This window comes from Hemicordylus capensis, chromosome 4 (genome assembly GCF_027244095.1).
Source record: "Hemicordylus capensis ecotype Gifberg chromosome 4, rHemCap1.1.pri, whole genome shotgun sequence".
NCBI classification, from domain to species: Eukaryota; Metazoa; Chordata; class Lepidosauria; order Squamata; family Cordylidae; genus Hemicordylus; species Hemicordylus capensis.
The window spans coordinates 39,807,313-39,830,641 of NC_069660.1; the positions used below are offsets into that span (position 1 = coordinate 39,807,313).

Genomic DNA, 23,329 nt, shown 5'->3' on the forward strand with positions numbered 1-23,329 from the left:
GGGGAATGGCGGCTGGGGGCCCGGAGCGCCACGGGAACTCCAGAGAAATAGAAGAAAGGCGGCAAGAGAGGTTACGAAGGGGAGGCTGGGATGGAAAGGAAGAGCAGGGCCGACAAACTGCAATTCCCCCCGATGCAGGGGGTCGCTTCGGCTGAGGAGGGTCACGCAAAGCGGTGGGAAGAAGAGCGGGCGGGCTGAGGGGGCGGCGGCAGAAGGTATGTGGCCGACAAGGCGGAGGTGCTGCTGAGTTGCGTAGAAGGAGTGGCAGCAGCAGGCTGAGAGAGAGAGAGAGAGAGAGAGAGAGAGAGAGAGAGAGAGAGAGAGAGAGAGAGAGAGCGTCGTCGAGCGGGGAAGGTGGGGCTGGAACAGACCTGAAGGAGGGGAAAGGATGGGGGCTGAGGCTTCTGACTGGGGGGCTGGGGTGATGTTTCTGGGGTGGGTGGGGGAGATGGGCAGGCAGGCTAACCTCTGGGTCTCAAGTGCTGCTGCTGGGGTCGAGCCCCAGGGAAGAGCTCTAAAACAGGCTCCATACTAGCGCCCGTTATTTTAACGGGCTTAAAAACACTAGTGTTACAATATATTGTCAGGGCTGCATGTATTTGAGAAAAAGATTCTTAGCTTACTTTTAAAACATAAAAAAGAGCAGCAAAGACAGGTTGCAAAGAGCAGTTTGAAGATAAACAGATAATGCCTATGGTATCTCAGAAGCCAGAGCATCAGGTGAATACATAGTTGCTTGTCCATCTTGATGACTAAACAAATTATGCAAAATAAGGACCTATATGGAGGCTTATATGACATAATTTATGCAGGTCAGAGAATCTAGCTTTTCTTGGTAAAGGTTTATTTTGTTGTTTTAGCACAAGAGTACACATAGCCCTCAGTAACATGGGCTTGAGCATCATGTGGTTTCTATACATGCTAAGGGATAAAAGCCAAGGGATATTCAATTCTATACCACCAATGGGTAATAGGATACACAAATCCTCTTCTCACAAATGTTTAGTGTTTTGACTCTACCTGGTAAGGGGGAACTGGTCTGCACTCAGTTGCTTCTGCTTCCAACCTGCATGTATTGAGCCAATGGGGAGAACTGGATCCATACACATGTGGAAACCCAATTTGCAGTGTGCAATGGTTGGCAGGCAGAGCCAGACAACATAAGGAGGTCAGGGGAATGGGGACAAAAGATGCAAGCCCAACTCCCCCTCCACACATACTGTGAGCACTGGGAGCATTTGCGAGAAAGGGGCTACAGTGGGATATGTGAGACAGTAAGATGGCACCTTTAGAGCTGAGAGCTAAAGCGTAAGGACCATATATATGGGAAGGGCTCTAGCTCAGTGGAAGAGCATCTGCATGCCTGCCTGCAAAAGGGCCCAGTTTCAATCCCAGGCATCTCCAAGTACGGCAGGGAGAAACTCCTGCTTGAAACCCTGAAGAGCCATTGCCAGTCACTGTAGTCAGTTCTGAGCTAGATGGGCCAATGCTCACACTCAGTATAAAGGCAGCACCAATGTTCCTAAGGTGTGATGTGTATGCATGTGTTTGAAGTAACTGCAGCAATGGGGTGTTGCTAATTTCACTGGGGAAGCCGCACTGGGGCTGGGAGGGCGCTTTTAACCCTTAAATTTTGTGTTATTTCCCCAAACTATGATTTGCTTGCTGAGGGAAGGTACAGGTATGATACAGGCACCTGTATTTTTCACAGAGCGAAGAGCAGCTGGGATAGGGAGACATATATCAGTAAAATGGCACGGGGGGATAAATACCCTCAGCCTCCATGCTGCTTACCTCTAAGCAGAACTCCATGGCTGTATTTAGGTTTAAAAAATAATAATAATTGGGAGATCAAAGCATACGTTGTCTAGCTCTTTGTTTCATTTGTCTTTATAGGTTCAAAGATAAACAATATTGTAATGGATTATCTCCAGAGATAATACTGTTAAAGCCATATCCTTTCAACTGGGTTTCTTTCATATAAATTGTGTGTGTGTGTATACACACACACACTTTTAAAAAAAACCACGTAGCTTTAATCTTGGCACTGAAAATTTTATCTCCGCTTGAGGGCAAGTTCTCTTTGAAACTATAATAAACTGTATACTTATGGAATTGGAAAGCAAAGAATTATTTCCAAGACTATCCCCAGCAGTTCATTATTGTGGAGACCGAGTTGTGAAACTCTGTGAAAACATATATTCTGATGAGCTTGAAAAGCTCTTTATCGCAGCAGTACAGCCCAGCCCATTTAAACAAATGCTTCTTCAAAAAGCGCTCTTGCATGGGACCAAAACCTATTTAGGAAGAGAATGTAAACATTTAAATTAACTCCAGGCTACATAAGCCTAGTGAACAAATCTCAAGGAACTGAAAGTCAAATACACAAAGCACTGAACTTGCTGAAACTAAGAAAATGAGCAGGCATGGAGCTGGGGAAGAGGGGGCTCATGTCTGCCCCTCTGCTCGGCAGCCCCTTGCACGTGCCAGCCACATCCCCGCATGTGACATCACATGCAGCAGGCGTGGCCAGCACCTGGAAGGGCTGCTGCTAATTTCCTAGCCGGCTTCAGGCTGGGTACTTTCTTCATTCTCTCCCTCTCTCGGAGTGCGGGAGCAGAGAGCTGAAGCCGGCAGGCAACTGGAGCTCGGGGGGGGGGGCAAGCCAGGTGGCTCCCAGGAGCTGGGTGGCTGCGTCCTTGGAGCCTAATAAGGCTCCACCCCTGGAAAGGGATATTGTTTATCACCATTAACTTCATATTTGAAATGTAGATACCATCTGGGGATTTGCACAGGATTTCACAGAGCAACAACACTGGCCTGAGCAATGAACAAGGTCGCTGTTTTAACACAAAGCTTGCACTCCTAACTGGCGTTGCACTGCTGCAAGCGTGCTAGTACTTGCACAATAACTGTGTAACTGCAGCATGCCTCTTTTGTTTTAATGGGGGCATCTGCACTCTAGTGCAATAGCGCAATTCTGCCTGCCAAGCTCCTCTCTTTAGAGCAACTAAGTCATCCTGTTCGTTCAAGCAGTTCATTGCTCTGGATGACAGCCACTGTTTCTATATTTATCAGCCCAGCTTGTTGTAACTAACTGAGTTTGGTCTCATGACAAAACCTAACTGAGTTTATATTTATTAAAAGAGCATCTTCCTTGCAACCAGATCCTATATTGTACACTAGAAGTCTACCAATGATGCTCACATTTGTCTGTGATCTCCTCCCCCTGTAGTAGGATAATAGCTCATTACACTGAATTGGTAGGTACAGCTTAGTCATAGGCATAAAACATAAGAACTTAAGAACAGCCCTGCTGGATCAGGCCCAAGGTCCATCTAGTCCAGCTTCCTGTTTCGCACAATGGCCCACCAGATGCCGCTGGAAGCCACAGGCAGGAGTTGAGGGCATGCCCTCTCTCCTGCTGTTACTCCCCTGCAACTGGTATGTAGAGGCATCCTGCCTTTGAGGCTGGAGGTGGCCTATAGCCTTCCGACTAGTAGCTGATGATATACCTCTCCTCCATGAAGTTATCCAAACCCCTCTTAAAGCCTTCCAGGTTGTTGGCTGTCACCACATCTCGTGGCAGAGAATTCCACAAGTTGAGTATGCATTGTGTGAAAAAGTACCTCTGTCTGCTGGTCCTAAATTTCCTGGCAATCAATTTCATGGGATGACCCACGGTTCTAGTGTTATGTGAGAGGGAGAAGAATTTCTCTCTATCCACTTTCTCCACACCATGCATGATTTTATAGACCTCTATCATGTCTCCCCACAGTCTAAACTAGAAAGCACCAGGTGTTATAGCCTTGCCTAAGAAATGTGAATAGGTACTGTATCTAAGCCTATTTATGGTTTCATTCTGCAGACAATGAATGCACATGGGGATGAACTGTGGCAGGGGCACAACCCTCAATTTCCAGCACAATAATAGAGACCCCATATGCTCAAGGATACATGAATAGGGTTCTTTTCAGATGATCAGAAACCTGGCTTCTCCAGGGTTCCTAATTAAATGGAGAGAGCATTACCTGTTCTTGTCCCTATGTACAATTCTACACCGGGGACTCTGATCTAACAAATGAATGCACATCGGGAGTAAAGCAATTGCAAATCCATTCCTCCCTTTCCATATTTTCATAGAACATACAAACACAGATTGAGTTGCTGGCACTACAACTTTTGACTGAATTCTTAGACTTGATTATGAGGCAAGCCAAATCAAGACTTCATACAAAACTCAGTTTTCTTTGAAGTGGTCATGCTTTAGAATTATTTCTATGGCAGAATGTGTCTGGAGTACATTATGCCAGAATGAAATGTCAACATTCATTTTGCAGGAAAGATTCACGAGCAAGAGCTGAGCATTCCTGCTCATAGTTCATTCCTTCATGCCCCACCTGGATTTTCCACTTCAGCCTGCTTTCCTAGTGGCTGCATTCGAGCGGGGGGGGGGGGGGTAGAATGGGGGAAGAACAGCAATCTCGATCTGGAGGAGAACAACAACAGAGTCACCAGCCCATCATAATTTTTATGACTTGTTCCTATTTTGGAAACTCTATTCATAACATAGTCACTTTAAGTGGCACAGCGGGGAAATGCTTGACTAAGAAGCAGAGGGTTGCCGGTTCGAATCCCTGCTGGTAAAATATCGAGCAGCAGCAATATAGGAAGATGCTGAAAGGCATCATCTCATACTGTGCAGGAGGAGGCAATGGTATACCCTTCCTGTATTCTACTAGAAGAAAACCACAGGGCTCTGTTGACGCCAGGAGTCGAAATCAACTTGATGGCACACTTTACCTTTATTCATAAAATGCAGAAAACTTATTATGGACAGTTCGTCTATATTTTAGGGAAAGAGATCTGAGCAAACTTCATCATGGATACCTCTGATTTAAAAAATGTATTTGTGAAAAGCACAGAGCAACAGTAACTAACTATGGGCAGCAGCTGGTCTAGTACTTCTGAGAACAGAAGACATTCCATTCACACAAGGGGATGGGGGCCATTTTTGCCAATTCCCTCTCTTCCCTCTGCTGTTCCCTGCACCCCCTTAAAAAAAATAAACTTCTCTTAAGGCTTCCCTAACCTTCAGGGTTATATTTCTGGAGAGCACAGGGAGCTGCAGAAGGAATGGGGCAGCAGCTAAAATCACCTCTCCATCCTTGTGCAAGTAGAATGCCTGCCATTTGTGGAAGTACTAGTCTGAATGCTGCCCTAAAAAATGTAATGCAGAATGGCGTCGTCTGATTGTTCACACAACCACTTGGGCTTGGGTTGTGGAGGGCTGGGGAGAAGGCAGAATCCTATCTACCTTCCCATCCTCCCCTTGCCACAATTCTTGCAACTGCAGGCTCACACAGTCACACAATCAGTGTTGCAGAAAACAGCACACCAATCCAGAGGCCAGGGGAAGGATGCCCGGCCTCCAGATGTCCCACAGTGCACCATGCATGGCATGCAGCACATTGGGATACATCTTGGTTGCTGGGATGCTCCTTCCCCCGGCCTCTATGGGTAAGATGGCTGCCGGCAGACTGCCCTCCCACTCAACTGGTCAGTGAGGTAGAAGGTCCTTGTGTGTTCTCCTACCTCACTTTTAGCCTGGGTTTTAAACCTGGGCTACCTGGTGGAGGAGAGCCTGGATCAGGAGTGATCCCAGCCATTCTCACGACCAGCCCTACCCCAGACTAGCACTACCCTACCCAGGTAGGGTTGGTCATGAGAACGACCTCTTTGTCTGTCATGCTTCTCTGAAAACCTGAAATTGCTGCGTAGGAAATAAGGGGCTACAACAACTATTAGGCATTAGTGACCCATTTTCCAGCTCAGAATACAGTAAATATTGTTTTATTTGTTTAAAATAAAACAATGGCCCAGATGTTCTGCAGCAGTTTGAGGGCGGAAAAAGAGCTGTGTGCATACAGAGAGGCTGGAGAGTAACTGCAGTGAAGGCTTGCTCTCCAGTCTAGCATGCACAGAGGGCAAGGGGGAAGTGATTTTTGCTTCTCTCCCTTTCCTTCAAAAGAGCCAGCGGTTAGAGTGCTGGACTAGGACCGGGGAGACCCGAGTTCAAATCCCCATTCAGCCATGAGACATCCTGGGCTAGTCACTTCTCTCTCAGCTTAACCTACTTCACAGAGTTGTTGTGAGGAGAAACTTAAGTATGTACACCACTCTGGGCTCCTTTGGAGGAAGAGCGGGATATAAATGTAAAATAAATTTTAAAAAATAAAGTCGTTTTTCACTTCCACATATATGTCTGAGGGTCACCCAGCCCTTAGCTGGAAGTGAAAAGAGCTTGAAGGGAGGAGGAAAACACAGAAGTGGCTTCCCCATTCCCTTCCACCCATGCTTAGCTATGGAAGAAATCTTTGCTACAGCTCATACTAGGGTTGTGCGTTTTGTTTTTTGTTTTTTTCTGTTTTGTTTTTGTCCTGAATCCAAAACATCCCCATTATTTTCTTTGTTCTAAATCACCCAATCCAAAACACCCCAATTTTGTTCTTTGTTCAAAATTGCAAAATCCTTATCCGAAACTTTTTGGATTTTTAAAAACAGCCCCGGGGAAAAACTAGTGGGTGAGGGTGGTAGTGCCCAATGGGTGGAAACTACCACCAAATTTCAGAGGAATTGGGCAAAGGGCTGATGTTTGGTGAATTTTTGAAGTTTAAAATTTTCCCCATCGGGAATAATGGAGGTTTCAGCAAAAGTATAGCTTCACTTCAGGGGAAAGTGGGTGGCCCAGAGCAGAGTAGGGTGCATAGTAGTGCCCAGTGAGGGCAAGGAAGCTGCCAGAATTATTTGAAAGGAATTGGGCAGAGGGCTGATTTTTAAAGATTTAATGGAATTTACGCATCTTTAAGGTTCTTTCCCATAGGGAAAGATGGAGGTTTCAGAAGCCCCATAACTGCACTTGGCGGGCACTGGGTTTGCCCAGAGCAAGTGGGTGGTATAGAGCACATAGGGTGCCAACCACCCCCATGGGTTGCTAACCCATGGGGTACTGAATTCTGTTGTTTCTGAGATGTTTTGAGTGTAGATTCTCTGGTAGCATATGAGAGTGGATTCATGGTTTGTCATTTAGAATTTCATATGCTACCAGAGAATCTACAGGCTGTGCTTAGGCTGGCAACAAGGCAGGCATAGGCAATGGCATGACATCTCTCAAGGGGGTGAAAAACAAAAAAACAATGCAGCAGATAAATCCATTCCCAGGCTGGCATGCTATAGCCATAGCAGGCTGGGAGGCTGGGCTCATGCTGGCAACAAGGCAGGCAGGCATAGGCAATGGCATGGCATCATCATGGCAACTTGAGCATGCCATGCAATGCCAACTAGTTATCTCTCTCTCTCTCCAATGAGGCAGAAAGGCAGAATGGTGAATGAGTAACTAACTTGTTGAATTAATTGAAAACTGCTCCTTGAACTCCCCCCGCACGCTTGCCCCTTCTTCAACCCTTCCCCTGGCCAATGTGGGATCAGAAAAGAGTGGCAAGAGGCAAAAGAGCCAATGGGGAACAAGGAGGGAATCGTCAGCAGGTCAGCCCATGCTTTAGGTCACCGATTGGAAGGCTGGAAAGGCGGCAAATTCAAAGAGATGTCAAACACAAAATGGAGACTGACGCAGAGCTCGCCACAAAATGGAGGTCCAAAACAACAAAACATTTTGTAGCTGAAACAGGGACGTTTTGTTTTATGTACAAAACTTTTGGATTTGGAAAATGGGTGTTTTGTTTTGTCTACAAAACACCTAAAATGGCCCATTTTGAGTACAAAACGTTTTGTACCCGAAACGTTTTGCACATCCCTAGCTCCTACAGTACCCTTGTACTGCTGCAGATTGTGTGGGCCAACGTTGCTATTATAATTTTTTTTAAATGTTATTAGGCTCTCAGGATAATAATTGGTTGGAAAAAGTTTGTTTAGGACACCTGATATCCTAAACATTTTGCCCAAACTGTTGTAACAGAACCTGGATTGTCCATATTCTGCATAGTAGAAAGCGATAAGCCTGGAGGACAAGTTCTGTGTTGCACACATCAGCTCGTGGGAACTGGGGGAAACACAGAAAGCTAATTTGCTCATTCAGCAGCTAAAATCCAATTGCAAGCACTACCAACTGGTTTCTTCCTACAGAAGAGGAAACCATTCCTTTTCTATTAGTAGTAGTAGTAGTAGTAGTAGTAGTAGTATTAATTCGATTTCTATACTGCCCTTCCAAAAATGGCTCAAGGCGGTTTACATAGAGAAATAACAAACAAATAAGATGGATCCCTGTCCCCAAAGGGCTCACATTCTAAAAAACACACCATAAGATAGACACCAGCAACAGTCACTGAAAGTACTGTGCTGGGGGTGGATAGGGCCAGTTAGAAAGGGCATCTGCCCATTCTCACCACCACCACCACCCCTGCCAGTCATGCCACTATGCATTTCATCAGACCACACCTGCTTCCAGCTATCTCTCTGGTCATTCTCCAAATTCGGATAGGTGTTCTATTCCCAAGCTGCAGAGAGATTCCAGACCATTAAGGATCATCATTAAATGATCTTTTGTAAAGTCCTTGCTTGCTCACCAGGTTTTCCAGAGAAAGCTTAGGGATCAGCTCACTCACGCAAATCCAGATAACCAAGCTCATAATTATACACAGTATTTCAAAGTATTATTGCTATGCTGAATTTAAAATGGCTTGAGGGCACTGCCTAAAACATGAAAATGCATTCTTAGAGCTGTTTGAGGGAAGTGTTATGTTCCCAAGCTCAGTTTTGCAATCTATTATATATTTTGAAGAATTTGTCTGAAATAAAGTCATACTTCCCGATGATCTACAGATACCAAATTTTGCATACACTATTTTTTTACATCAGAATATGCTGGGGGGAAGGTTTAGGGTGTGTGGGTTTCTTTAGAAGCGATTCTGAATATAATCATCATATTTTAACCATCATTGTTCTCAATGGATTTTTAACACTCAGTAATCAGAGCAATAAGTTCAAAATGACACATCCAAGAGAAGTAGCAGAACTTTTCTCAGATTCAAATTTACCATATAAGGTAATTATTCAATTGAATGAATACTTTTTGAAGTTTCAAACTTTCAAACTGTTATTTTATTTCCCTTTTGCAAGCATACTAATAAAAAAAAATCTATTATGTAAATTTAATTTCTTGAACTCAGCTAATTATAAAATATTTCAGAGTGCACCGAATGGCAGAAGTATAGCTAGTTTAATACATCTGTCACAGAAATCTTACAAACTGTTTGTCTATATTCGTTTGGTTTTCAAGCCGCAAAATTAACGTGTAGGGGTGTGCTTGAACCGTGGTTCGAACCCTGGCTCAGAGCAGGGAGCAGGAGCTCTGCCACCCCATGCAACTTTCTGCTGTGGTAGTGCGCATCCTAAGTATCCTCATATAGTGCCAGCATCGACATGGCATCTGCACATGTGCAGGCACCATGCGCATGCTGGCACTGCACGGGTGTACTTGGGACGTGCACCACCCTAGCAGGAAACTGCATGGGGTGGTGGAGAGCAGGTAAGGACCTACTCTCCTTATTCTTAAAGCTCCTACTCCCTGCTCCCAACCGGTGCTCGAACCAAGATTCAAGAACACCCCTATTAATGAGCAGGGTTTTTTAAAAAATAAAAATAAAAATAATGAAAATTTACATTCACAAAATCACTATGGCTGGCCCAAGAAAGGAAAATTCCTTTCTTAACTGCCAAACTGGTATGAGCCAATCAAATCAAATCTTTACTGGTACAGGTGAACCCTGTTATCCATGGGGGATCCGTTCTGCCCTATGACACTGCATCCCATTAGTTTGGATGTCAGCCTGTGCTTTTTACCTGGGTCTTTGGAGAGTAGGAGCTTCGTTGGCCTGGTTGCCATTTTCTCTTTCACTTTAGATGCTTCTGAGCTGATAGAGTGTTTGTTTTTATTCCACATTGCTTTATACAATATTTGTTTTTCTTGTTGTTCTATAATTGTATGTTTTATGTTGTACACCACCTTGAGGCGGATGGTGAAAATCAGTCTATAAATGTAAAAACAAAATACATACATGAAAATAAGAAATGCTCTGCTGGATCAGACCAAGAGTCCATCCATCTGATTCAGTGATCTTCACTGTTTTTCAAGCAGGTGCCAATTGGGCAAAATATCTTCAATGGGAGAGTCATACCCCACTGTGCTGACCTCTGCACAGTACTGCATTAAGAGCCCATTAAGAAAGACAGCGCCCTCTCTTAAGACCTCTATGGGGAAAGTGCTGGGAAGGCTATACTTCATATCACTTCATGCACGCCTTTCAAGATGGGTCAAGGACTCCACAGGGGCTCTGTTTCTCTTAAAGGCAGCCTCCTGGTGAGGGACAAATGAGAATGGTCATCTAAGCATGGTAACAGGGTGACTGTGCGGAGTATTCAGCTTTGGCTGAAGCTTCACGCAGACCCAAAAATCAGACAGTCAACTTAGGGTTGATAGGGGCCACCACAGGCTCCTGGGCCTCACAATGAAGAACAATGATCTAGTTCAAAATCCTGTTTCCAACAATGACAAGCCAGGTGCCTCCAAGACCTCACAAGCTGGATAGGAAGGCAGCAAACGCTTCTGTAGAGATATACTGCCTCTGAATACGGAGGTTCCATTTCGCTTTTCATTGCTAATGGCTGTCGGTAGACCTCCCTTCCTTCTGGAACTCATGCTGCAATTTGATGGCCTCTGTCTCTCCAGTCTGACTGGCCTCATTTTCTAAAGAGGCCATGAAGAGTCTCGTCCCAGGCTGGCTCATTACACAGATATAAACCAGCACTGAGTTAAGCTCTAAAAGTAGATTACGTCAAAGTCAAAGATGATAAAAATATGCCAATGAGGCATGTAAAAAGGGGCTGGAATATGGAGCTGTATTAAGGAAGGGCAAGAAAAAACAATTTCATTTGATTAATGAAGTGACTAAGGTCAGCAGTCCAGAACAGAAGATGAAAGACTTCATGTACACAGCTTTTAAAAGCACCCTGCAGAACACAGACACAAACAAGTGCTTATCTAATGCTCCATTCAGACACCTTTCCGAAGGTGGAAACCTGCAGGCCATGAATGAGATAAGCCCCCTGCCGTGGCTTCAGGCTGCACACACCCCTGAAGCCCCTTGCCCTTTTTTTAAAAAAGCAACCCTTGGGGTTTTGTTGCACACATTTGCATGCAAGGTATACCTTGACCCTCAGAAATCCAAGTTTTCTAGACTTTCATCAGTGTTGAATTGCATGAAAACAGCTTAAGAAAGGACTGCAGGGGTCCCTCTCCATTGAGACTTGGCTATTCAAAAAGATCTCACATTAAAATAGATGCAAGTTTTGCCAAATGTTTCAAGAACGAATAGCAATAATAAATCCAGACTTACATGAAATCAGAACCATAACATCTTTGTCTCTCTTCCACTCTTCTCTAAAAGAGCCCATAACGAGGCACCTACCCACCCCCTGAAATTACCTCCCACCAGATACTTCTCTTAGGCCCAGGATTCAAAAGGGAGGAGGGGTGGAGCCTCACTGATCATAATTAGGAAAGCAACCACAGAATTCCCCATCTCACTGTCTGCAACATGATCTCCCGTGCAGCCTGACACCAGATTATCAGTCCCACTGAGCTTCCAGCAGCTGCTACAGAGCTCCCCAGAGAGCAGGAAGAACAGTCTTCTGAAATCAGCAGTGAAGAGACAAGACATCAATTAGAGCACTTCTGCATGTGGGGCTAAATGTCATTTTAAACAAGATACTTACACTGGTGCAAGATGTACATTCTGCTTAAATATGATTCCCCTTTCTATCCCACAGCCACATTCACGTGTGGCAGAAAGCGGGGCTGGATCTACCACTGTGTGGTTGCACATGAAGAAGACGGGTCCCCAGAGGCCTTGCTGGGGAGGGTGGTTGCTGGAGGAGCAGCTGCTGCAGACTCCGATATTCATTGCCTCTGCCTTGGGTAGGGATGTGCACAACCCAAGGTCCGTGCACTGGTTCGGTGCAGAATCAGTTCGGATGAGGTCCAAACCAGTTTGGCACCACAGGGAAGGGAACAGCGGGTGGGATCTTTAAGAAAAAGGAGAGCAGGTCTTTACCTGCCCTCTGCCACCACATGCAGCTTCGTGCTGCAACAGCACTTTCTCCAAGAATCCAAGCACGGCTCCAGCATGCACATAGCATCTGCGCATACACAGGCATCAATTGCATAGTCAGCAACAACATGCTGGTCATGCAAATGACACCTGTGCATGTGCAGACTCCATGTGCATGTGAGTGCCACATGCGAGTACTTGGGACAAGCAGTAGGAAGCTACATGTGGTGGAAGAGAGCATGTAAGGACCTGCTCTCCTTTTTCTCAATGCTCACCCCTCCCCACCCGGCGGTGCTGAACCAGCGCATGAACCTCGGTTCGTGCACATGCCCCGCCTATCTGCCCCATCATTTGCCACCTGCTGCCAACTGAATAGCTGAGTAGTTAATTGAGTAGGACAAGTGTCCTGCTCGGGTTTGGTTGCTGTGCACACTCCAATTTTGGGTCATCTGTCAGCAAAAACCTAGCTAGGAGGTGGAGGAAGTGATGGTGTGAAAGGCTCATGCTGGGTAGGAAGGCATTTCCTCCTACCTTATCAAACAGCTGGCATCCTACACAGCGCAAGCCTTGCACACAATCACTTTCCACACCTCTTACCTTACTTTTTGCTGACGGAGAACTGGAAATTGAGAGCGTGCACAGCTCCCAAACCTGGGTAGGACACTTGTCCTGTCCAATTAATAATTGTGTGAACAAGTCTAATACATGTGCAGGGTTATGATGATGACTGTAAGCATTAGGAAGTTCACTGCTAATGCTAAACATCATCATCACCAAGTACTGGCATCCACAATGCTGACAACTGTGAAACTTCCATTTCTCCCTGGAGACTCGCCAAAGTCTGAGTGCGTTCTCACCCAGGACACCAGAAGTGCCATAAAAGCTGTGAATGTTATTAATGCGGGACAGAAAGCAGAATCAATTTAAAATCAAATGCACATTCTAGCCAAGGCAGGTATTATTAGCAAAGCAGGAAATTCAAAGTGGGATGGGGAGAAAAAGAATTTAAAGCACCAGTCATGAAATGGCCTCTGAGTACTTTCCAGAAGAACTGAAAAACCACATGTTGGAACAGGATTTTGTGGCTGGGGTCACACAAGTATTTTGTATAGGATTTTTCTGTTTTCTAATTATGTGGGTTTCCCTTCTATTGATTTTACTGGGTTTGAGGTTTTCCATATGTTTTATTCATGACTATGTATACAGTATTTTGCTCTTACTTCAGCAATTTCAAAGCAGATTAAACATGCTCCTGGTGCCCGCCCCCCACCTTTTCCAAGCACTGATTCCAATCTACAAATTAACGTAATGTAAGAACAGCCCTGCTGGATCAGGCCCAAGGCCTATCTAGTCCAGCATCCTGTTTCACACAGTGGCCCACCAGATGCCTCTGGGAAGCTCACAGGCAAGCGGTGAGGGCATGCAATTATAGTGTACAACTCTCTTACTTTTGCTCCCCTGCAACTGATATTTAGAGGCATTTTGCCTCTGAGGCTGGAGGTGGCTTATAGCCACCAGACTAGTAGCCATTGACAGACCTGTCCTCCATGAATTTGCCCAAGCCCCTTTTAATGACATTCAAGCTAGTGGCCATCACCACATGCCACGGCAGAGAATTCCATAGATTGCACCGTGTGAAAAAGTACTTCCTTTTGTTGGTCCTAAATTTCCTGGCCTTCAGTTTAATGGTATAGACCCCTGGTTCTAGGATTGTGAGAGAGCGAGAAAAATTTATCTCTGTCCATTCTCTCCACTCAGTGCATAATTTTATGCATGTCTATTATGTCTCCCCATAGTTACCACTTTTTCAAACTATAAAGCCCCAGATGGAAATACCATAAAGCATCATAAGGAAGGTGTTCCAGGCCTCTGATCATCTTGGTTGCCTTCTTCTGCACCTTTTCCAATTTTACAATGTCTTTTCTTAAGATATGGTAAACAGAACTGTACTCAGTATTCCAAATGTGGCCACATCATAGCGTTGTATAAGGGCATTATGATTTACCAATCTTATTTTCAATCCCCTTCCTAATGATCCTGAGCATAAAATTTGCCCTTTTCACAGCTGCCATTCACTGAGTCAACACTTTCAGGAACTGTCCTCCACGACCCAAACTTCTGGTATAGGGCAAGTTACATATTTTTGATAGGAGATCAGCAGTTTCACATTTGAGTTCCTTCAGAACTTTTGGGTGGGTGACATCTGGCCCTGGCAATTTGATAATTTTTTTTTAGAGTTTAGAACATCCTCTCTCGTCATCTCAAATTGACCCAGTTCTTTAGCCTCCAAGCCCAAGAAGCTCAGTTCTTCTGGAGGTCAGTATCCTCCACTGTGAAGAGAGATGCAAATAACTCATCCAGTTTCTCTGCAATCTCCTTATCCTCAAAAATATCATTCATGCCCTCATCATCTAAGGGTCCAAACCCCTCCCTGGCAGGTTTTCTGCTTCTGATATATTTAAACAAGTTTTTATTTTTCACCTTGACACTTCTAGCTATATGCTCCTCAAACTTCTTTTTGCATCCCTCATTGTCTCCTTGCATTTCTTTTGCCAGAGTCTACGTTCCTTTCTTTTCTCTTCATTTGGGCTGGACTTCCATTTTCTGAAGGAAGTCTTCCCTTTTATAGCATCAGGTGCTCCCAGGACAAACAGCCATATAACTGTATTTAAAGAGGGTAGGTAAGATACATTTTAAGAAGCAACATACCTTTCCATACTAGGTTTTATTAATTTAGGTTCTGATCTTGCAGGCAGGGTTTTGTCATTGTTAATATTATGTTTGTATAGAAGCTTGTCTTCTAGGCAATTACTATTAATTAAGCACATTGAGGTCATCTGGAGAAGTCTGTCTCCAGTAGGTATGTGCACAGAACCACGGAGGCGTGGTCCGGCACTGGGGGGAGTATGTCTTTAAGGGGGGGGATAGCACTTACCCCCCACGCCGCCGCTCTTCCTCCTCCGGCGCTGGACTTTCTTAAAACATTCTTGGGGTGGCAGAGTTCCTCCCTGCCTCCCCTGCCCCCGTCGTTGTCTTTAAAGTTAGCAAGCCAAAAAAGCTGGAGCCACACATGTGCCCTTCGCGGCGCGTGCTTGTTGCCACCGCCGGTGTGCACACCACAAACGTCACAATGACGTATGCGGCGTGTGCGCACCAGCGGCAGCGACGAGCGCGTGCATGCCGCGAAGGGCACATGTGTGGCTCCAGCTTTTTCGGCTTGCTAACTTTAAAGACAACAACGGGGGCAGGGGAGGCAGGGAGGAACTCTGCCACCCCAAGAATGTTTTAAGAAAGTCCAGCGCCGGAGGAGGAAGAGCGGCGGCGTGGGGGGGGAAAGTGCTATCCCCCCCCTTAAAGACACACTCCCCCCACTGCCGAACCGGCCGAATTCCGGACCGGTCCGGAAGCCTTTTGTATGGCCCCAGACCAGTCCATGCACACTCCTAGTCTCCAGTTACCACCAGCACATCTGGTGGCGACTCAGAACCAGGCCTTTTCTGTAGCTGCTCCTGGCCTATGGAATGCACTCCCAGCAGATATCCGCAGTTTAGGCTCGCTGTCGGCCTTTAAGAGAACCCTAAAAACTTACCTGTTTGGCTGGCCTTCCAAGGTTTTAAAATTTTTTAAAAGTATTTTAATTGGTTTTAAATTGTTCTAAATTGTTTTTGAATTGTTTTTATATTGCTTTTAGCACCATGTCTTAAATGGTGTGTGTTCTTAAATTTGTTGTACACCACCCAGAGCCTTTGGATGGGGTGGTTTATAAATGTAGTAAATAAATAAATAAATAAATAAATAAATAAATAAATAAATAAATAAATAATCGACACAGCAATACCAGGGGATAGCAGAATAGAAGAAAAAGAAATAGAAAAAATCACAAAATACAAACATCTACAAATTGAAATTAAAAGGCTGTAGCAGAAGAAGACCAAAATAATCCCAGTGGTAATTGGTGCCCTAGGTGCAATTCCAAAAGACCTTGAAGAGCACCTCAACACCATAGGGGCCACAGAAATCACCATCAGCCAATTACAAAAAGCAACTTTACTGGGTACAGCCTATATTCTGCGACGATAGCTATAACAACAGCAACAACATTGATGGTACAATTCAGCCATCCCAGGTCTTTGGGAATGACTCGATCTCTGGATAAAACAAACCAGTCAATGTCTGACTGTGTAAATAAATAAATAAATAAATAAATAAATAAATATTATTAACATTACTACTACTATTACCTTGGAGGAGGAGAAAAAATCATGAAAATTTTCATGAAAAAGTCATGAAAAAAATGGGGGGGAAATCAACAGAGAAAAATGAATAGACAAACTGTCACAGGAAGTGTTATTTACATGTCAGGGCTAACCAAGATGCAATGTGGGAGATCCATGATTAGATCTTATTTAAAAAGAGAAGTTCCGTACAGGTACTTGTCTTTTCCCCACTCTGCAGCTAAAGGCAGCTTTGAGATGCAGAAAGGAGTTGCCCACGGGAAACATATTATGCCCAGCTGTACTGGCTGCTGATTTGTTTCTGGATCCCATTCAAGGTAGTGATTTTGACCTTTAAAGCCCTTAACAGTGTGGGCCCTGGATACCTGAAGGATTGCCTGCTTCCAAGGGTTTCTGCCCACTTGACCACCAGATCATCACAGGAAGCTCTGCTCCATGTGCAGACATGGAGGGAGGCTCAACTTTTGTGCACACGGAACAGGGCCTTCTAGGTCATTGCCCCCAGGATTTGGAATGTTTCTCAATCACCCTCACTGCCTTTAAGAAACAGATGGAAAAGACCTGGCTTTTTGCTCAGATTTTAAGGGGTGCTGTTTTCCTTTTTTCCTCTATTGTTGCTGCTTCTATGTGCTGTATTTTTACTGTTGCATAGGTTGTTTTTAATGTTTATAGATTTTATTGTTTAATATGCTGTGATGTGCCCTGGGGTTTCTTTTAAATCAGAGATGGTATATACATTTAAACATAAACAAATAAGGGTTTTCCCTAACAAGAAGCTTTAGAGGGACAGTTAAACTCCCTCTCCTTCAGCACCATGGTCCATCCAGATCTTACATACTGTCATGACTGTTCTAATACTTTTTTTAAAAAAGGCATCTGGAGATGGATCTTTCTCATCTGATCCTCAGAAAGCAGGATCATTTGCTCTGATGGCCTGATTAAATGTTTGTTAACTCAGAAGCAAGTCCCACTGTGTTCAATGGGGCTTGCTCTGAAGCAAGGGTGCATAGAACTGCAGTCTGGATACATTTCCATTACATAACCAATTTGTTTTGCCCAGAATATCTCGTTATTAGAAAGCATGAGGCCCATTGCATTTGATTGAGCAACTGTGCTATATTCATTAATCTCCTATTAGGTTGTCAGGATTAACAACACATGGCGGATATAATCCCATGCATTTTGTTGTTAATAAGCCAACACCCATTGTACCAGAAGAGAACAAGCCATTTCCAAAATTGCCACTGAAAAAAGGATAAAGATGCATTACTCAAGGCTGGCTATTAGGATATTATTTAATCCCGCAGCGCAGTGTTTTGTCTTTCAAATTTATAGCATAAACCAAACTGCTTTAGAAGCTAAAGTTGATCTCAGTAAGTTCATTAAAGTTAATTAATGCTTAAGTGACTGCCTATCCTGCTCCATGAAGAGAGAGATAATTGCACACTATGGACGTAGATCACACTAATGTTCCAGAGGAGCCATGAGTCACTTCTAATGAGGAAGCAAGGGCTCAGATTTATGTGGAGAAGTTGGGAGTTTTTAATTCCTTTTAAAAAAACAACAACAGAGCAAGCTAGGAAACAGCCAATATTTCCAGCTCTTTCCCATGAACAGCCCTATTCCATTCAACATGCAAAGGATTGGTGTATGGAGTACCCATGTCTATTGATCTGTGCATACATATGGTCATTCACACATTACGTTCAACACACAAGTCTTCAGATATTATTTAAAAAGACGCTGTACATGAGTAAAAGCTTTCAAAGCATGCCAGAAGTCCGCCCTGGTGTGCCACTCACCCCTTCACCCGCACTGCTCACAGTTATAGCAGCACTCATCTGAACAGGTGAACACCATAACCATGAGGGTGGACATTTCCATGATTAGGTGGATTAGATCATGTCTGAAGAGGGCTACCGTCAGCAGGGCATATCTCTGCAAGGAGTCCAGTCTTCATTTATTTATTATTTATTATTTATTTATTTAACATATTTCTATACTGCCCAAACTCATGTCTCTGGGCATTTTACAACAGAAAGGTTAAAACATTCGTTAAAACAGAATAAATGACAGAAAAGTTAAAACATTAATTAAAACAAGATAAATAATGGAAAAGATTGACACATTACAGCAATTTAAAATTCTAAAATATTTTAAAACCATGTTAAATCTATTGAAACACTATTTAATTAAAAGCCTGGGTGAACAAATGCATCTTTAAAGACTGTTTAAAAGTTGTCAGAGATGGGGAGGCTCTTATTTCAGCAGGGATTGCATTCCAAAGCTTCGGGGCAGCAAGGGAGAAGACCCGTTCCCGAGTAGCCACCAGACGAGCTGGTGGCAACTGCAAGCAGACCTCTCCTGATGATCTCAATGGGCGGTGGTGTTCATGACGAAGAAGACATTCTCTTAACTACCCAGGGACGAAGCCGTTTAGGGCTTTATAGGTTATAACCAGCACCTTGTATTTTGCCTGGAAACTTATTGGCAGCTCATGTAACTCTTTCATTACAGGAGTAACATGATCTCTCCGAGATGACCCAGAGATGAGCCTGGCTGCCGCATTCTGGACCAACAGTAGTTTCCGGACTACATACAAGGGCAGCCCCATGTAGAGCACATTGCAGTAATCCAGTCTGGAGATTACGAGCATATGTACCACTGTCCTGAGTTCGTTTATCTCAAGAAATGGACACAGCTGGCGTATCAGCCGAAGCTGATAGAAGGCACTTCAGGCCACTGCCTCAACCTGAGACACCAAGGAGAGGCTTGGATCCAGAAGCACTCCCAGACTGTGTACCTGATCCTTCTGGGAAAATGTGACCCCCATCCAGAACAGGCAGATCAAATTCATCTCCCATGTTTCGACCCTGCACAATGAGTACCTCCATCTTATCTGGATTCAGTCTCAGTTTGTTAGCCCTCATCCAGCCCATCACCACCTCCAGCAGGCAGGCACTTAGGGAGGTTATGCCCTCTCCTGATGATGCTGACATGGAGAAAAAGATTTGGGTGTCATCAGCATACTGATAGTACCCTACACCAAATCTCCTGATTATCTCTCCCAGCAGTTTCACGTAGATGTTGAACAAGATCAGAAACAATATGGAGCCCTTTGGGACACCATACAAAAGTTCAGATTCTGAAGAACAACCATCTCCAAGGGACACCATCTGGAACCTACCTGAGAGGCAGGAGCAGAACCACTGCAAAGCAGTGCCTCCCACTTCCAACCCCCTCAGACACTCCAAAAGGATACTATGGTCAATAGTATCAAAAGCTGCCAGGAGGTCCAAAAGGACCAACAGAGTCACACCTCCTCTGTCAATTCCCAACTGGAGATCATCCATCAGGTTGACCAAGACAGTTTCCACCCCATAGCCCACCTGAAATGGGTCTAGATAATCCCATAGCCCGCCTGAAATGGGACTAGGAAATCAGTTTCCTCCAAGACTGTCTGGAGCTGGGAGGCCACCACCCTCTCAATTACCTTGCCCAGCCACAGAAGGTTGGAGACAGGCTTATAGTTGCTCAACTCTGGGGGATCCAAGGCAGGCTTCTTTAGAAGAGGTCTAATAATTGCCTCCTTAAGACAAGGAGGCATCCTGCTCTCCCTCAGAGAAGCATTTATGATCTCTACTAGGCCTTCTACAACAACCTCCCTGCCAGATAGTATTAGCCATGTCGGGCAAGGGTCAAGAGAACAGGTGGTAAGCCGCACCGTTCCAAGCAGATCATCCACATCCTCAGGAGTCACAAACTGGAACTGATCCAACCGAACCACACAAGAGGAGTCACTGGGCACCTCCACATCAGACACTGAAGTAATTGTAGAGTCTAAGTCGGCCTGAATAAAAGAGATTTCCCTCACAAAGAATTCATTAAACACGTCACAGCAGGTAATTGATGGTTGCAGATTCTGATTCAAGGGAGGATGGGCACATACTAGTCCTCTCAGAACCCTGAACAACTCCGCCAGATGTGAACTTGTGGGTGCAATATGGACAGGAAAGGATTGCTGCTTTGCCACAAGTATCGCCTGAGCATAGATCTTCAAATGCGCTCTATGTTGCAATCTGTCGGATTTGAGTTGAGTCTTTCTCCACCTGCACTCCAGTCGTCTACCTCGCTGCTTCAGCCCCCGTAGTTCTTCCGTATACCAAGGGGCCAGTTTTAAAGCGAGCCGGGGAGGACACTTAGGAGCGATCATGTCTATTGCCCTGGTGTGTTTGCTATTCCAGTTCTCCACCAGGGCATAAACAGGATCACTGACAGAGCCAACATTAAATCCCTCCAAGGCTTCTTGAAATCCTATTGGATCCAATAACCTTCTCGGGCAGACCATCCTAATAGGTCCCTCACCCCTGCGAAGGTGGGAAGGGACCGTGAGTCCAACCTTAACCAGATGGTGGTCTGTCCATGACAATGGCGAAATCACAGGAGTCCCCACCCACAGAACACCACCCTGATCAGAGTGAAAGACCAAATCAAGCGTGTGACCAGCAATGTGCGTCAGTCCCGAGACCACCTGGGATAGGCCTATAGTTGTCATGGCCACTATGAACTCCTGAGCCGCCCCGGACAGATTGGTCTCGAAATGAACATTGAAGTTGCCTACCACCACAAGCCTGGGAGACTCCAACATCAAGTCCAAGACCAAGTTCGTCAGCTCAGTAAGGGACTCAGTTGGGCAGCGGGGCGATCGGTACACCAACAGAAGTCCTAATCTATCCCTGGTCCCCAAACTCAAGTACACACATTCAATATGGTCCAATACCCTAACAGGGACCCTGGTAAGGGAGATGTTATCCTTATAGACCACAGCCACTCCACCTCCCCGCCCATGGTCCCTCACCCATTAAATGAACACAAACATATTCATTCACAGACAAGTGTGTGTGTGTGTGTGTGTGTGTGTGTGTGTGTGTGTGTGTGTGAGAGAGAGAGAGAGAGAGAGAGAGAGAGAGAGAGAGAGAGAGAGAGAGAGAGAGAGAGAGAGAGAATATATAGAATATATAGCCCTAGTCTAGAACAATTTGGTTGAACTAGTCAAGGATTCATTTTTAACACAGGTAAAAGACATAGGTATGCCTGCTTACTCCCCCACATCCCAATACACACATTTATTCTAATGTCAAATGGATGTCAGGTCTTCAAAAGGAAATGTAACACAACATCACACATGTAGCATGCAATATGAAATAAAATCACCAAACTATTAAGTGTTATTGGTTAATATACTGTTATGTGTGCCCTGCAACACAAAGTCCATGCTGTTGCACAAGAGCACTGTTGCACTAAATACAAGAATTGCACAAATGCAGTTGTGCAATTGAAGGCCACTGGAAACAATGGCTGTCAATTGTGAAACTTCGCTGGCAGAATTCCTGCATTTAGCACAACAGTGTGAACATTACTTTACAATGTGCACATAATGTTGCACAGTTATCTCAGCCACTGTTTGCATTGACTGACTGATCTCTGATGAACATAGAGAACAGGCTGCCTATAAACAGGGCTCAGGAAATCCACTGGTCTACTAGTCTGTGGTGAGAGAAAAATGATGCCTGATGAGTGAAAAAAATCCTGACAAGTAATGTACCAACATAGCTCAAGAAACCATCTGGCGAGTAAAATATTATGTCTGGCTGGTGAACTGAGCCAACATTTCTTGACTGCTCTGATCCCAAATCTAGGAGCATACCGCTCCTTCAAGGTAGGCTGCTACCAGTTGAAGACTGATCTAAACCACTGACCAAGCTTAGACACAGCTTCAACAACCTAGAACTATCTGGCTTGGGACTTACAGGCACTGTACAGCTGGAGTTCACAAACCCAGCTCTAGACAAGATTTTATTCTGAAAACAACTCAACAGTAGTGAATGACCTTACAAGGCACATAGGGAAGAGTTTTGCAAGTAATCCTCCAAAACCTAACAAATCAGACTGAAGCCCCTTGAACTTTATATGAACTTTATTAAGAAGCAGGAGTTGCACACAGAATAAGGAATTGGGGGAAATAGGGTGAAACTGGGAGTAAAGAAAGGAATACAGGAATTCAAAAGAAAATACAAAAAGCATTTACTAACTGACTAGCACTGAGTTTTACCGTAGTCTATCAGTAGGCAGGTCCTTGGCTGAGAGAGCGTTAATCTCTACAGCTTCTCCCCTGGAACACCCATTTGCAGATGGAAAGGGGTGAACACTGGCCAGGTCTTTGCCCTCTAGCTTTAAAGCTATGAGGGAGGGGGTGTAATAGACTCGGGATTTTTTAATGTTGCCTTCTTATGAAAGAATCTCATCTTATCTACTTTGGGAGAGACCACATATTTATTATTATTTTATTTATTTATTTAACATATTTCTATACCGCCCAAAACTTATCTCTCACTCTGGACAGTTTACAATAAGATAAAAACAACATTAAAACATTAGTTAAAAACAAAAAACAAGAAATTTGTAAAAACCAAATTTTAAAAAAACAACAATATTCTAAAAACAACATTAAAACAATCAAAACAATATCAGTTAAGAGCCTGGGTGAACAGATGTGTCCTTAAAAACTGTTTAAAAGTTGTCAGAGATGGGGAGGCTCTTATTTCAGCAGGGATTGCATTCCAAAGCCTTGGGGCAGCAACAGAGAAGGCCGGTCCCTGAGTAGCCACCAGATGAGCCGGTGGCAAATGCAGATGGACCTCTCCTGATGATCTCAATGGGCGGTGGGATTCAAAACAAAGACGACACTCTCTTAAATACCCAGGGCTCAAGCTGTTTAGGGCTTTATAGGTTATAACTAACACCTTGTATTTTGCCCAGAAACTTATCGGCAGCCATTGTAACTCCTTCAATACAGGAGTAATTTGGTCTCCCCAAGATGACCCAGAGATGAGCCTGGCTGCCACATTCTGGACCAACTGTAGTTTCTGGTATATATACAAGGGCAGCCCCACATAGAGCACATTACAG

The 23,329-nt window shown here is 44.5% G+C and overlaps 1 protein-coding gene across 5 annotated transcripts in view; it reads right to left on the bottom strand.

Moving 5' to 3' along the window:
* Positions 1-23,329, bottom strand: part of PPP1R16B (protein phosphatase 1 regulatory subunit 16B) — a 187,648-nt gene that overhangs the window by 59,180 nt on the left and 105,139 nt on the right. The window contains exons 1-2 of one of the 5 annotated variants that reach the window (XM_053243469.1): positions 11,412-11,537; positions 9,859-10,046 (exon numbers count right to left, since the gene is read on the bottom strand). The exons of 3 other annotated variants lie outside the window; for them this stretch is intronic. In XM_053243469.1, coding sequence (XP_053099444.1) covers positions 9,859-9,958 — 100 coding nt within the window. In that variant the 5' untranslated portion in view covers positions 9,959-10,046; positions 11,412-11,537. Of the gene's footprint in view, positions 1-9,858; positions 10,047-11,411; positions 11,538-23,329 lie in introns of those variants that run through there. One more of the 5 variants, XM_053243467.1, reaches the window with a different exon arrangement.